Genomic DNA, 14,565 nt, shown 5'->3' with positions numbered 1-14,565 from the left:
ATTGACCCCTGAATATCCAACACAGTACAGTGGGAAGAGCATATATTATATGCTCAGTATATTTTTGTTAAATGAGTAAATGAATGTTTAAATTTCTTCTGATTTGACAGGTAAATATCTTACTGCTAATGAGTATTTGAGGTTGAACTTTGTTTTTATTGGTTATTTAGTGTTTTTAATTAATTGCCTATTTATGTCTTTGTTTATTTTTCTGAGAAAATACGTCTATTCAGAGCTCTTTCTGGCTCTATAGGCTCCTATTCTGAATATGGCATATTTTCTTTGTAGCTTTCCAATTTTATTTTCTAAAATATTATATCTTGTTTACTTGATTTATTTCCTATTTCTTGTGTTTGATCTGTAAGCACCTGAGTCCAAAAGCATTGTTGACATCCGGTCCACCTTTGATTTTCCTCATGTGGGTTTACCTCCCTGTCTTAATTTTTTTTTGCACATCACAACTTCCCTCTATTTACCTGGACTTTCAAACAGCTCTCCCATCCCATTCAGTTTAGTCAGCTTATTAACTTGTCTAGCTTGAATGTTTTTTCCTTACCTATTTGAGATGCATTGTTTCTAGCTAAGAGCCCATAATTTCTTATCTTCAAACTATGATGGGCAAACATTTTCTCTGAAGGGCAACATAGTAGCTACTTGACTTGTGAGATGAATGGTATGTGTTGTAACAGCTTAACTCCGTGCTTGCAGCAGCCATAACAATATATAAATAAGTGTGGCTGTGTTCCAACAAAACTGGGGATACTGAAATTTGAATATCATAATTTTCATGTGTCACAAAATATTCTGCTTTTGACTCCTCTGTGACCATTTTAAAATGTCAAAACTATTCTTCACACATGGACCATACAAAAACCAATGGCAGGACAGATTTAACCTGGGAGCCAGGTTTGCTGACTGTCATAGGCTATGTTTCAGAGAGATAGATCAAGTCATCACCATCCAGCCATTTACTTACCAGTTTTCTGTATTTCAAAATCCCTTAGTTTCTGCAACACTTGAGGCTCCAGGCTATTTTTTCTGATCTTGTTATCCATCCCTGGCTAATCAACAATTCTTTTTTTTTTTTTTTTTTTTAAAGAGAGAGTGAGAGAGGAGAGAGAGTGAGAGAGAGAGAGAGAATTTTTAATATTTTATTTTTTTAGTTCTCGGCGGACACAACATCTTTGTTGGTATGTGGTGCTGAGGATCGAACCGGGCCGCACGCATGCCAGGCGAGCGCGCTACTGCTTGAGCCACATCCCCAGCCCATAATCAACAATTCTTACTGCTCCATCACTTTCCTGTTTCTGTGGATTTCATCTCTTGTAATATCCTTTTTTCCATTCTCACTCTCCCTACACTCTAGTTAAAACTCTTGCCTAGCATTCTAGCTAAAACAGTTTCAGTAGTCAACTGGTTGTCCATCACCCTTTCAATCTAATTGCCAGATTATGGTTCTGATCATGTCTCTCCCTTGCAAAAAATCTAGCATCATATATCCAAAAAAAAAAAAAAAACCTGCTTAGTTTGGCATTTAAGGTGTTCAATCTACCTTCCCAGCTATCTCTTCTACAATTTTCCCAATGCCTTCAGGCAACTATTTTTCTTTGTGAAGTTTCTTCTACTTTCAGTGCCTTCTTCACCATCTCTGTAAAAATTTGGCCATCCTTCAAGCACTTCTAAAAATGAAACATGCTGAGTACTTGTAATTTGATGTGATGAATTCTTTTTTTGCCAGGTGGGGAGTACTAGCAACTGAACCCAGGGATACTTTACCACTGAGTCATATCCTTAGCCCTTTTTTATTTTGAAACAGGATCTTACTAAATTACCAAGGCTGGCCTTGAACTTGAGTTGTAACAGCTTAACTCTGTCCTGCCTCTGGCTCCTGAGTCACTGGGATTATAGGCATGCATCTTTGTACTGGCAGGATTCTCTTTATTAGCACTTAGAGTCAGTTTTAGGTTGTAGCTGTTTATACATTCATTAATTTCCCTCTTAATTGTAATTGCCTCAAGAGGAATGATGTTGTCAAAGGTGACCTTCTTTGTCCCCTGAAACACCTAGCACAGTGATAATTTATTAAGTTGTTATGGTAAGAACATGTTGGGATATGATAAAAGAACAATAAGGAATGTAAACATAATAGTTTAACCAACATGGAAATGCCCAAGAAAATATGAAACTATGGAAAAACTTAAATCTTAGAAACTAAATAGGAAGCCATCAAGCTGCCAAAATGTTGAGGGATTTCTGCTAAATGTGGTGCTATTGAAGGATGGGCAGATTCTTGCAGAGATGGTGGAGAAGTTGCAATGATATTGGATGAAAAGAGGAGTGAATAATGAAGAGTGAATTCTGCCAAGAGGAGCCCTGCCATACCAGAGGATCAGGACAGGGTCATATTGAACTCCTTCTGTGCACAGGCATGATTAGCACTCTCCATACCTCGCCTCCTAGTTTTCACATCAGCATATGAGAGATGGAAGTTATCTTCATTTTTCAGATAAAGAAATAGGTTTCTTGGGCTGGGGCTGGGGCTCAGCAGTGGTGCACTTGCCTGGCATGTGTGAGGCACTGAGTTCAATTCTCAGCACCACTTTTAAATAAAATAAGTGTATCAACTAAAAAAATATATTTAAAAAAAGAAATAGGTTTCTTCACACAAGTTTTAAATAATGACAGGCCAAGTAAAAGACAACCCCCCCAAAAAAAAGTTTAGAAGGAAAAAATATTATAGTGATTGTATCTTGGTGATAGGAGTTCATGTAATATGTATTTTTCTTTATAACTTCACGACTTCTCTAATTTAGTTGTGAACTGTAATGACCTGAATGCACATGACTTCATGATCTCTCTCACTTCATTGCTTTGTTCACTAGACATGGACCATGTGCATGTGCTGCAGTCTGTTCTCTGGTCGCCTACTCCTTGACTGCTACCATGCATCAGATTTTTACTTTATTGGGCCTCTCTGTGCCAGTGGCTTCATTTGTTGTACTAAAATACTCAGACTCCTGCTATTTTAACTTGGGCCTCTCCTATCTACTTCCAATCTAAGTTTAGATTTTCATTTGTTATTTCCTTAACTTTATTCTGTTGTTTTTTTTTTCCCCCTCCTACTTTCTCAAATGTCTGATCTCCCTCCTATTTCCTTCTATCTTTAGGAGGGCCCTTGCTTTTGACTCTCAGAATACTACAGCTATCAGAGTTATTCTCTGCCTTCTAGCCTCACATACAGAGTCTTTCTGTGCCACTGTTTTTCGTCCTTTGCTTCTGTTGCCACAGAATAGCTTTTCCTTCCTACTCTTTAGGGCTAGTGTCCCACCTGTGACTCGCTCATTCTGTGTCTCCTGGTATTAGGCATTCACATTCACTAAGTATGTGTTTCATAAACATTTAGTACTTTTATAAATAGAAAATTAGTGGCAAAAATCCCTCTGAATCTGTTATAGTGGAGAATTCCTCATGTCTAGTTTTTGAAAATTTTATCTGCATATTTACGTGGTATGAAAAGTCACAGTGCTACTTCTTAAGAACAGTGTTTTATCCATTTGGTTGAAGGATATTTCCTTTTACAGATATTTCCTTTTTATGCTGTTTTAGATTTATCTTTGACTTTATGTATGTCACAGGCTGTGACTTGACTTTTTTTGCCCCATAGTTGGAGAACACATTCAAATCGGTCATTGCACAAATTGGACCTGGAGGGACCATCAATCCAGAACTAAAACAGAAGATAAAATTTGTAAGTATTTTCCTTTTATTGGAAGCAATAATAATTATTTATAAATTCAGATATCATTTGTGGTTGAGTTTAATTTGCTTGTAGTTACACCTGATGCCTGATATTTTCTAATATATTGCAAATAGAATAGCTATTCTTTTAAAATGAAAAAATACATAAAGTACACACTATATAAAATTTCAGTGTAAAACTATTTAGGAAATATATAAGTTCTTCCTTCACTTCCTCCCCTCACCCTAATAATTCTAGCTTAAAATAAATGTTCATCAAATACTATTCCATATAATGTGTGGTATCTCATTATGTTTATCATGTTTCATTTATGAGATCCATGATTAATTAAATTTGGGTTATTTTTACCCTTGGCTATTTAAAAATGCTGTAGTAAATGTCCTTGAACATTTATCCAGTAGTGGTTGCCAATCAAAAGCATTGGCTATTTATGTTTTGCTAATAACTGTTACTACATTGCCCTCTGAAAGATTTGATTGAACAAATTTACTCTTCCACTGACAGTGAAGTGTTACTCTCCAGTCTTTAATATGCTTATAGTCATATTTTTAAAAATGTGAACTGCCTATTCATGTCTTTGGCCTAATCTGTTGTTTTCCCTTATTAAAATATGAAAACTCTTTGTTTTTATGCATTGGGCCAAAGGGTGAACACATTTAAGATGTTGTGGGAGCTATTGATTCTGATTTGAATGATCAAGTGCCATCGTGGCTCTTACTGCCTTATACTGTCCATTTCAGGGGTTGTGACTTTACTGGGAGAAATGCAAAATCCCTGGTGCATTCAGGCTGTGTTTTGATTTTTGTTTTTGAAACTCAAATACCTAATAATAATTTGTTATAGGATATTAAATATGACTTTTTATGGTACCAAAAATTAGAGAAAAGTTAGTGTTCATTGATAAAGGGTTGGTTAAATTATCCACATAGAGTAAGGAATATGATGTGGCTTGTAAGAAAGCTTATGTATTTCTCTCTTAGCAAACACTGAATTATCTCCTTCACATGTTGAACTTTAAAACCAGGTTTTATAGAATACCATGTTCAGTGTTCTCCTCTCGGAGTGAGTGATGTGGGTATACACACACACACAAGTTTCAAATGCATGCTTTCTGAAGTACATCATGGCTATCTCTGGGATTTTTGAAAAAAAAATTTAATATATTTTTTTAGCTGTAGCTGTATATGATACCTTTATTTTATTTATTTTTATGTGGTGCTGAGAATGTGCCGCACACATGCCAGGTGATTGCTTTACCACTGAGCCACAACCCCAACCCCTTGAAATTTTTACTTTTTCCTGAAACTTGAATTAGAATTTTGTATTAAATATAATCAAGTAAAAACTAGGAAGACACAAAATTTTATGCTATATTGGAGATAGAACCAGTCATTTCTAGGGATTTATCTAAAAAAATCATTGACAAATGTGCATAATGAAAATATGAGGTTAACAATTGCAGTATTTGTGATAATGAAAAATAAATGACTATAAAAAGGATACATTTAGGTACCTTGAATGTGAAACTATAGGGTTGTGAGGTTCTTACATTTTATGTGATGTAGTACGGATACATTTAGGTACCTTGAATATTTTGAAAAACCTGTCTGTAGCTTGTTTATCCATGTTTACTGATTAGAACAATGATTACAAACTTTAACCTTATTTTTATATGAACATAAATGTTTTATGTGGATATGGGCAATAATGGATTTTTAAAAAAATTTTTTTAAAACATACTTTTTTAGTTATTGATGGACCTTTAATTAATTAATTTATTTATAGTGGTGCTGAGACTCAAACCCAGTGCCTCTCACATGCTAGGCAAGTGCTCTTTCACTGAGCCACAACTCCAGCCAATGGCTATTTTTATAACTGTATTTTCTGAAATTTTCTATAACATCCATTTGTATTTTTTGTAATTAAAATGTTTGAATATTAATGCACAATATTAATTGTATGTGAGCTGAAAGCAAATATATTAGCTGGGCTAAAGAAACACAGGACTTTATGGGAGTTGTGGCATTGTAGGATTATGTAATAGTGATTTCTCAACTCTGGAAATATTTGGAATCACTTTTATATATATTTTAAAATCATAAAACTGATTTTTTAAAATAAAAGCATTATATGATATATTTGAATCATAATGTTATTTTTGCCTTTGTTACTATTTATACTATCTCCTAGTACTTCAATTCTATGTTGTATTTCATTTTCTTTTTATTAGGTTGTATCTAAGTTTCCAGAGGGTTTGTTAATTTCTAAACTTCTTGGGGAGTTTGAGGTAAGTGTTCTTTTTTTCTTTGATTTACATTTCTTGTGATAGAAATTTTGTTGCTATTCCTTGGATCCCTCAAGTCTATACCTTTAACACTTAAATACTGTTTTGCATTTTAGTGTCTTTTTCTTCATTACAAGAGTTAAGGATATTTACTTGATTATGCATAAGAGGGCTCTTTTTACAACTTGGTGATAATATCTTTGGAATGAAAATTGATTTATTTTTGATGTCTGACAATACCAAGTGTCAATTGGGAATATGGAAAAATAATATCTCATTACACATTTTTTATTTTTTATATCCAGTGAGATTAAGAATGAAGGGTAAAATAAGGGCATATTCAGATAATCAAATAAATAATTGTAAACACACCTGCACTATAAAGAGATGCTAAAGAATGTACCTCAGGCTGAAGAAAATGATGCCAGATTGGAACTTGAATCTCCAGGAAGAGCTGTAGAATAAAGGATATATGGTATATCTAAAAATCTTTCTTTCACCAACTAAAATATGACTTTCATTACAAAGATGATAGTATATAATTGGTTTTAACTTAAAGATGTATCGTGTTACAGCATAATGAATCAGGGCAGAATGTGAAACTATAGGGTTGTGAGGTTCTTATGTTTTTTGTGAGGTGATACAATAAGGCTGAGAAGTTAAAGATGTGTACTATAATACCTAGAACAATAATTAAAATGTAGTTACAGCATAAATTTAATAGATGCTTTAAAATGCAATTGTATAAAAACATATTGTAAATGCAAACAAAGACTGGGAAGGAGGGAACAGGCGATAGATATACCATTGGAATCAACAGAAATTTTTTTTAATTTTATTTTATTAGCTACACATGACATTACAATGATCTTGGCAATTCATACATTTGAATCATTGGGGTATAATTTCTCACTTTTCTAGTTGTACAGTGGAATCAACAGAAATTAATAGTGGTAATTTTAAATCTAGTTATAGTAATTTCATAAGTGTAAATGGGCTACTATTAAAATTTGGAAATGAGACTGTGGAAAGCAAGATGCAACTATATGTTATCTACAGGGAACACATCATAAATGTGAGGATAGATTGGTTCAAAATAAAAGATAAGAAATATATACAAGAAATATAAAAAAACTGAAGGGACTAAAACAACTTCAGATAATACATTGGGCTTGAAGCCTGCTTTATCAGCAATAGGCACATTCCATCAGGGTTAAGGGCTAGTTCTTCAGGAAGACAATCATAAATGTGAATTCACCTAATAAATAGTATAAACATTCTCTGAAGTTTGACAGAATTAAGAATTCTATAAATCTAGTTGGAGATCTTAATACTGTCTTCCCAAATGGCTAAAAAAAAGAACGTTCTGTATCTTGTATATATATTGAAGCTAATTGAATGGAAAATGTAAGTTTACCATTTCAATATGAATTTTATAAAAAGTTAAAAGATTTTGAATTCTATATAATAATGTATGTGCTGACATTTTGCGGGGAAAACATTGATGTCTGTAGGTTACTTTGAAATATATAAAAAAATGAATTGATGGATGGATTTATTGATGATAAAACAAAATAATGCTGATAATTCTATAATTTGGGTGATAGAGTTCTGTCCAATTCTTTAACCTTTTTCTGTTTAAAATTTTTATAAGAAAAATGTTATTAAAAGAACAAGAAAAGATAAAAAATTTAAGAAAAAGTAACAGATATTGAAAACAGGCAAAATAAAGTTAACATATGAATAATAATGCCAAAGAAAAGAATAACGAAGTAATTCAAATAAACTTTACTGAAATGAAATATTTGAAACTATTATTGAAAGAGTGCACTAGCAGCTGGGGTTGTAGCTCAGCGGCAGAATGCTTGCCTGGCATGTGTGAGGCACTGGGTTTGATCTTCAGCACCATATAAAAGTAAAAAAAATAAAGATATTGTATCCATCTACAACTAAAAGATAAAAAAAAAATTGTACTGCATGCTTAAATTGTTAACCTAGAATAACCAACACCAAATTAGTGGACTTCAAAGAAAAAGGAAGAAACTCCTTTGACCATTTAAAACAAAAAGAGCAAGTGACTTGTAAGGAAATAAAATTAGATCATTAGACATTTTTATATCTTGTTTTGCCAGAGGAAAGTAACATATTTCAAATATTCAAGGAAAGAAAATGTGAGCCAAGAATTTTATGCTAGCAAAATTGACTCAACTGTAGAGACAGACTACAACCATGCAAGAATTCAAGAACTGTTGTTCCCTTGAACCATTTTGAAGACATCTTCTACAGAGTCATCAATGTCATATTAATAAAAGGACTGAAATTTAATGCTACTTCCACAACCAAAACCAAATGAAGTTAGGAGAAAATATATAATGGCTGTATACTCTTGTGAATACATACACAAAATTAAGTGGAGAAGAAGGGTTGAATATATGCCAAAGTTGAATTTTTATTATATTATGGTAATTTTATTCTGAAACCATTGTTATATGATGGGTACAAGGCAAAATAATTATGAGATGGTTCTACTAGTATATACAAGTGTTTTCTAATTGCATAAATCAAGACTGGAACATTTTGTCATAGCAGACCAACAAGGAAACTTCTAAGAAAAGGGTCATATCAAAAGGGCTTACAAATCCACTTGAAGAGTTATTTTAGGCTTTAGTAGGATAATAATAGCAATGACTTAAAGCAATGACCAAATATATTTAATTCCATGAGTTTATATGATATTAAAAAACAATTGGTTAACATAGAAGATGATAGAGAACAAATCACCTTTTTGAAAAATGATAAATTTAATCACTTATCCTGATTTTTCTAAGAGAATTGTATGACTGAGTAACCAATAGAAAATGAGGGGAAGAATATCCTTATAAAAATCTTCCAATTAAATAATGAAAAATAATTGATAGAATAACTCTATTAAAGCCCTATATAAAATAATGGATCTAGGTACTGACCAGTGATGGTCCCTAAGAACACCAAAAAGACTACTGGACATTGTGTGCCTTTTTAGAACACACAGGCTTATTTACAGTCTTGTCAAAGAGATCAGTCATGAGTTTTATCCAGTTGCCAATGAAGGAAATAATATTTCACTATGAGCTTGTCATCTGAAAAATCCAGTTGGGAAACAAAATCATGTAATAGGATATATACATAGCTTTGACAGTATAAGTATAAACTCTCAGGAAAAATAATAAGTAAAGTTGAATGGGCGATGGAAGGGAAGTAAGGAAAGTGGGAGTAGAAATATATCAAGTCTATAGTTGTCCATAGTTGGGAGTCAGTAAAGCAGAAAGCATAACAAAAGAGAAAGCATAACAAAGGAATTAGGACAAAATATATTTGACACATCAATGCATTGACTCAGGTATCCTATCAAAAGAAAATGATTCTCAGGCTCATAAAACAAAACTACTGTTTCATGTGCTAATAGGAAACTAATGTCTCTATTTAACAGCAAAAGGCAAGATTCGTATGATGTATATAATCTTAAAGCATATTCAAGTTTTCATAATTTCTGGAAATTTGCATATAATGATAGTTACTTCCAGGAGATGATTGCTAGGTGACTGAAGAATTGGGGGTGAGCTCGAGACTGTTCTGCTATATACCTTCTTGAACCTTTTGAATGTTACCTATTCAAAAAGTTAGTAACATTTTAAAAAATCCTTTCAACCTAGTCTTGCGTTCAATTGAATTGTATTTCTATAGTCCTAGACACTTATAAGAAGGGTAAAAAAAACTATTAAGGCTTCTTTTCCCTTTATGTTCATTAGTCTTTAAGATATAATATACAGGGCTGGGGTTGTAGCTCAGTGGTAGAGTGCTCGCCTAGCACATATGAGGCACTGGGTTCAAACTTCAGCACCACATAAAATAAACAAAATAAAGATATTGTGTCCATCTACAACTAAAAAAATACATAAGAAAGATATAATGTACAAAGAAGTAAGTAGAGATATTAACTCTACTTTGCCATCACTCCTGCCCTATTCTCTACCAATTCTTTTTCCTTTGGGATGCTCATGGGTGGCTATAAATGTAATATTAATGACCCTTGTTCTATTGCTCTATCATGGTTCAAGAGATAAAAGTTGAATTAAGAATTTGATCATTTTAATGGTGGGTCTTTTTTTTTAATTGTGCAGCTTTTATTGGAAATCTTCGTATCCTTTCAAGTGGGGTTGTATCAATACAGAGCATTCAGTTTTAATTGTTAATGAGCTGAGAAACGACTCAGCTCTCCATTACCATAGTGAAAGACCTAAGATAATTAAAACAGAAAAGGCTGATTGGTTCATAATGTGGTGGCTCTGTTCATGCCTGATTTCTTTGGGCCTGTGGCAAGGCAGCACTTCATAGCAGGAAAATGTAGAACATGTAGCAGAGCAAAATCACTCATGTTATTCAGGATACAAAAGGAGTGAGGAGGGGGCCAGGCTCCCACCATCTTCAAGAGCACACCCAGTGACCTAAAGACCTCTCACTGGGCCCCACATCTTAAAGTTTCCATCATATCCCTGCAGTATCACCTTGAGTCTACACCTTTTAACACAGAGGCCTTTGGGGAACATTCAACATTCAAAATATAGCAGACTGAATAATTCAATCTATTTAATATCTACAGACTTATTTAAATCTTTTAAAATTTATTTCAATTAGGTCTATATGACAGCAGAATGCATTTGATTCATGGTACACAATTGTGGTACAACATTTCATTTCTCTGGTTGTACACGATCTAGCATTGCACCATATGTGCAGTCATACATGTACCTAGGGTAATGATGTAAGTCTCATTCCACCATCTTTCCTGCCCCTGTGTTCCCACCCCACCTGTCCCTCCTTTGCCCAAAGTTCCTCCATTTTTCCCATACTCTCCTCCCCTTATGAATCAGCATCCACTTATCAGAACATTTAGCCTTTGGTTTGGGGGAATTGGTTTACTTGGCTTAGCATGATATTCTCCAACTCCATCCATTTATATGTAAATACCATAATTTTTTTCTTTTCTAATGCTGAGTGATATTCCATTGTGTATATATCACAGTTTCTTTATCCATTATTTATAAATGGTGAATCTTTTGACAAGGGAAAATTTACAGTTCTCCATGCAGTTTTAACCCAAACTAGTGTGGTACCCCATATTTTTTCTCCCATCTTTATTTGGTATGAATTTTCTTCTTTACCAAGGCAATAAAATCGAATTGTACACTACAGGAAATACACTCATAAGAAACCTGCTTATTTTGCCCAACTTCTAAGGTGAAATAATAAAATTTAAGGAAATATTTTAAATAGTAATGCCAATTGTGCATGTTGAAAATGGTCAAGGATATTGTTTCTCTGAGAAATATAGAAATAAGAATAGGCTTATTATGAGTTTTGTAGTTTATACATTCTTCACTCCCAAATACCTTTGCTTTATAATCAAATATTGTTAAAAATGAGAGGTGAAAAGTTCCCCTCACTTTCACTTCAATTTATCATATACTCTCAAGGGAGCTTGACATTGGCCTAGAAGTTTATGGTAAGGAATTATTAGCCACTTTTGTAAAATGCTTGGGTGGAAACACAGCTTTACACCCAAGTTCACTGAACCTTAAAATTTTAGCTTAGCTAAATTCAAATTAAAGCATTGTCCAAGAGTATCTGTACATATTTTATTTCTGCTATCTAATGTTTTTCATAATTTCCATTTATTTTTGTGACAGGCAGTTTTTAAAGAGCAACTTTCACCAAAAAAATTGGGCTTTTTAAATGTGACAGAACTTGTTGGAGCTCTTAGTGATATTCTTCGTGTTGAGTTCAGGGAAGGAGAACAAGACTTGCTAGTGTTTGATGCCGATATGAGGCCGGTACTAACAGGTAAGTTGTCCCACAGTGTAATGCAAACCTCATTTTTAATTGTTTTTGTAAGAACAGGAGAAAAGAAAATATTGGCTAGGTGAGAGTCATCTTTATAACTACATCAGACAAACATATTATGTATTAGCATTGAAATGTTTTATGTGTAACGATCTTTTTTCTGGTGGTATTTATTGTAATAAAGTTAACTGTATTATTAATTTTAAAAATTGAATTTTTTTTCTTCGTGGAGATTGACTTGAAGAGCATTCTGCCTCAGAGCTACATACCTAGTCCTTTTATTTTGAGGCAGGGTCTTGCTAAGTTGCCCAGGTGGGCCTCAAATTTATGATCCTTCTGCCTTAGCCTCTGAATTTTTAAAATTAATTCATTGTGCCAGACACAGTGGCACTTGCCTATAATCCCAGCAACCCAGGAAGCTGAGATAGGAAGATTACAAGTTCAAGGCCAGCCTCAGCAATTTAGCAAGGTTTGAAGCAATATAGAAAGGTCCTGTCCCACGATTAAAAATAAAAAGTGTTGGGGGCTGGGGATGTGGCTCAAGTGGTAGCGCGCTCGTCTGGCATGCGTGCGGCCCGGGTTCGATCCTCAGCACCACATACCAACAAAGATGTTGTGTCCGCCGAGAACTAAAAAATAAATATTAAAAAAAAAAAAGTCTCTCTCTCTCTCTCTCTCTCTCTCTCTCTCTCTCTCTCTCTCTCTCTCTCCCCCTCCTCTCTCACTCTCTCTTTAAAAAAAAAAAAAAAATAAAATAAAAAGTGTTGGGGATATAGCTCAGTGGTTAAGTATCCCTGAGTTCAGTCCCCAATACCATAAATAAATAAATGAATTTTTTGATAATCCTGAAGAGAATTTTCTGATTAAATGGTCTGATAGTTCAGTGGTTAACTTTGGCTATATATCAAAAGCATTTTAGAAAGATGTGGAGATTCAGAATAAATGGGTATGCATTCATAACCCCTCTTGCATTTTTAAAATAACTATTTGAGAATAATTTTAGGCTTATGGAAAAATTGCAAAGGTAGTACCAAGTTCCCATATTCTTTTCATACATTTTCCCCTAACATTATTATCTTTAATATTACTGTAATTTATTTGTCAGAGCTAAGACATTAACATTGGCACATTGTAACTAACTAAACTCCAGATTCTATTACCAATTTTTCTTTTTTTTTTATTGGTTGTTCAAAACATTACAAAGCTCATGACATATTATCTTTCATACATTTGATTCAAGTGAGTTATGAACTCCTATTTTTACCCCAAATACAAATTGCAGAATCACATCAGTTACACATTCACATTTTTACATAATGCCATATTAGTGACTGTTGTATTCTGCTGCCTTTCCTATCCCCTACTATCCCCCCTCCCCTCCCCTCCCATCTTCCCTCTCTACCTCATCTGCTGTTGTTTAGTTCTCACCCTTGTTTCCCCCCCTTTCCCCTCACAACCTCTTGTATGTGATTTTGTATAACATTGAGGGTTTTCTTCTGTTTCCATGCAATTTCCCTTCTCTCTCCCTTTCCCCCTACCACTCCTCTCTGTTTAATGTTAATCTTTTCCTCATGCTCTTCCTCCCTGCTCAGTTCTTAGTTGCTCTCCTTAAATCAAAGACATTTGGCATTTGTTTTTTAAGGATTGGCTAGCTTCACATAGATAATCTGCTCTAATGCCATCCATTTCCCTGCAAATTCCATGATTTTGTCATTTTTTAGTGCTGCGTAATACTCCATTGTATATAAATGCCACATTTTTAATCCATTCATCTATTTTTTTAATTTTTTTTTATTGTTCAAAACATTAAAAAGCTCTTGACATATCATGTTTCATACATTAGATTCAAGTTGGTTATGAACTCCCAATTTTACCCCATATACAGATTGCAGAATCACATCGGTTACACATCCACATTTTTACATGATGCCCTATTAGTAACTGTTGTATTCTGCTACCTTTCCTATCCTCTACTATCCCCCCTCCCCTCCCCTCTTCTCTTTCCACCCCATCTACTGTAATTCATTTCTCTCCTTGTTTATTTTCCCGTTCCCCTCACAACCTCTTATGTGAAATTTTGTATAACAATGAGGGTCTCCCTCCATTACCATGCAATTTCCCTTTTTTTCTCCCTTTCCCTCCCACCTAATGTATCTGTTTAATGTTGATCTTTTCTTCCTGCTCTTCCTCCCTGCTCTGTTCTTAGTTGTTCTCATTATATCAAAGAAGACATTTGGTATTTGTTTTTTAGGGATTGGCTAGCTTCTCTAAGCATAATCTGCTCCAGTGCCATCCATTTCCCTGCAAATTCCATGATTTTGTCATTTTTTAGTGCTGCGTAATATTCCATGGTGTATAAATGCCACATTTTTTTTATCCATTCATCTATTGAAGGGCATCTAGGTTGGTTCCACAGTCTAGCTATTGTGAATTGTGCTGCTATGATCATTGATGTGGCAGTATCCCTATAGTATGCTCTTTTAAGGTCTTCAGGGAACAGTCCGAGAAGGGCAATAGCAGGGTCAAATGGTGGTTCCATTCCCATCTTTCCCAGGAATCTCCAAACTGCTTTCCAAATTGGCCGCACCAATTTGCAGTCCCACCAGCAATGTACAAGTGTACCCTTTTACCCACATCCTCG

General features: G+C 34.1%; 1 protein-coding gene across 1 annotated transcript in view; it reads left to right on the top strand.

The window, feature by feature from the left end:
* TDRD5 (tudor domain containing 5) overlaps positions 1 to 14,565 on the top strand; it is a 66,444-nt gene that overhangs the window by 12,580 nt on the left and 39,299 nt on the right. The window contains exons 5-7 of the mRNA XM_081300091.1: positions 3,665 to 3,748; positions 5,991 to 6,051; positions 11,775 to 11,924. Coding sequence (XP_081156217.1) covers positions 3,665 to 3,748; positions 5,991 to 6,051; positions 11,775 to 11,924 — 295 coding nt within the window. The remainder of the gene's footprint in view (positions 1 to 3,664; positions 3,749 to 5,990; positions 6,052 to 11,774; positions 11,925 to 14,565) is intronic.

Source organism: Spermophilus citellus (genome assembly GCF_964194105.1).
Source record: "Spermophilus citellus genome assembly, chromosome: 6".
NCBI lineage: Eukaryota > Metazoa > Chordata > Mammalia > Rodentia > Sciuridae > Spermophilus > Spermophilus citellus.
The sequence above is the reverse complement of the archived record's forward strand: the minus strand, read 5'-3'. Positions and strand labels throughout refer to the sequence as shown.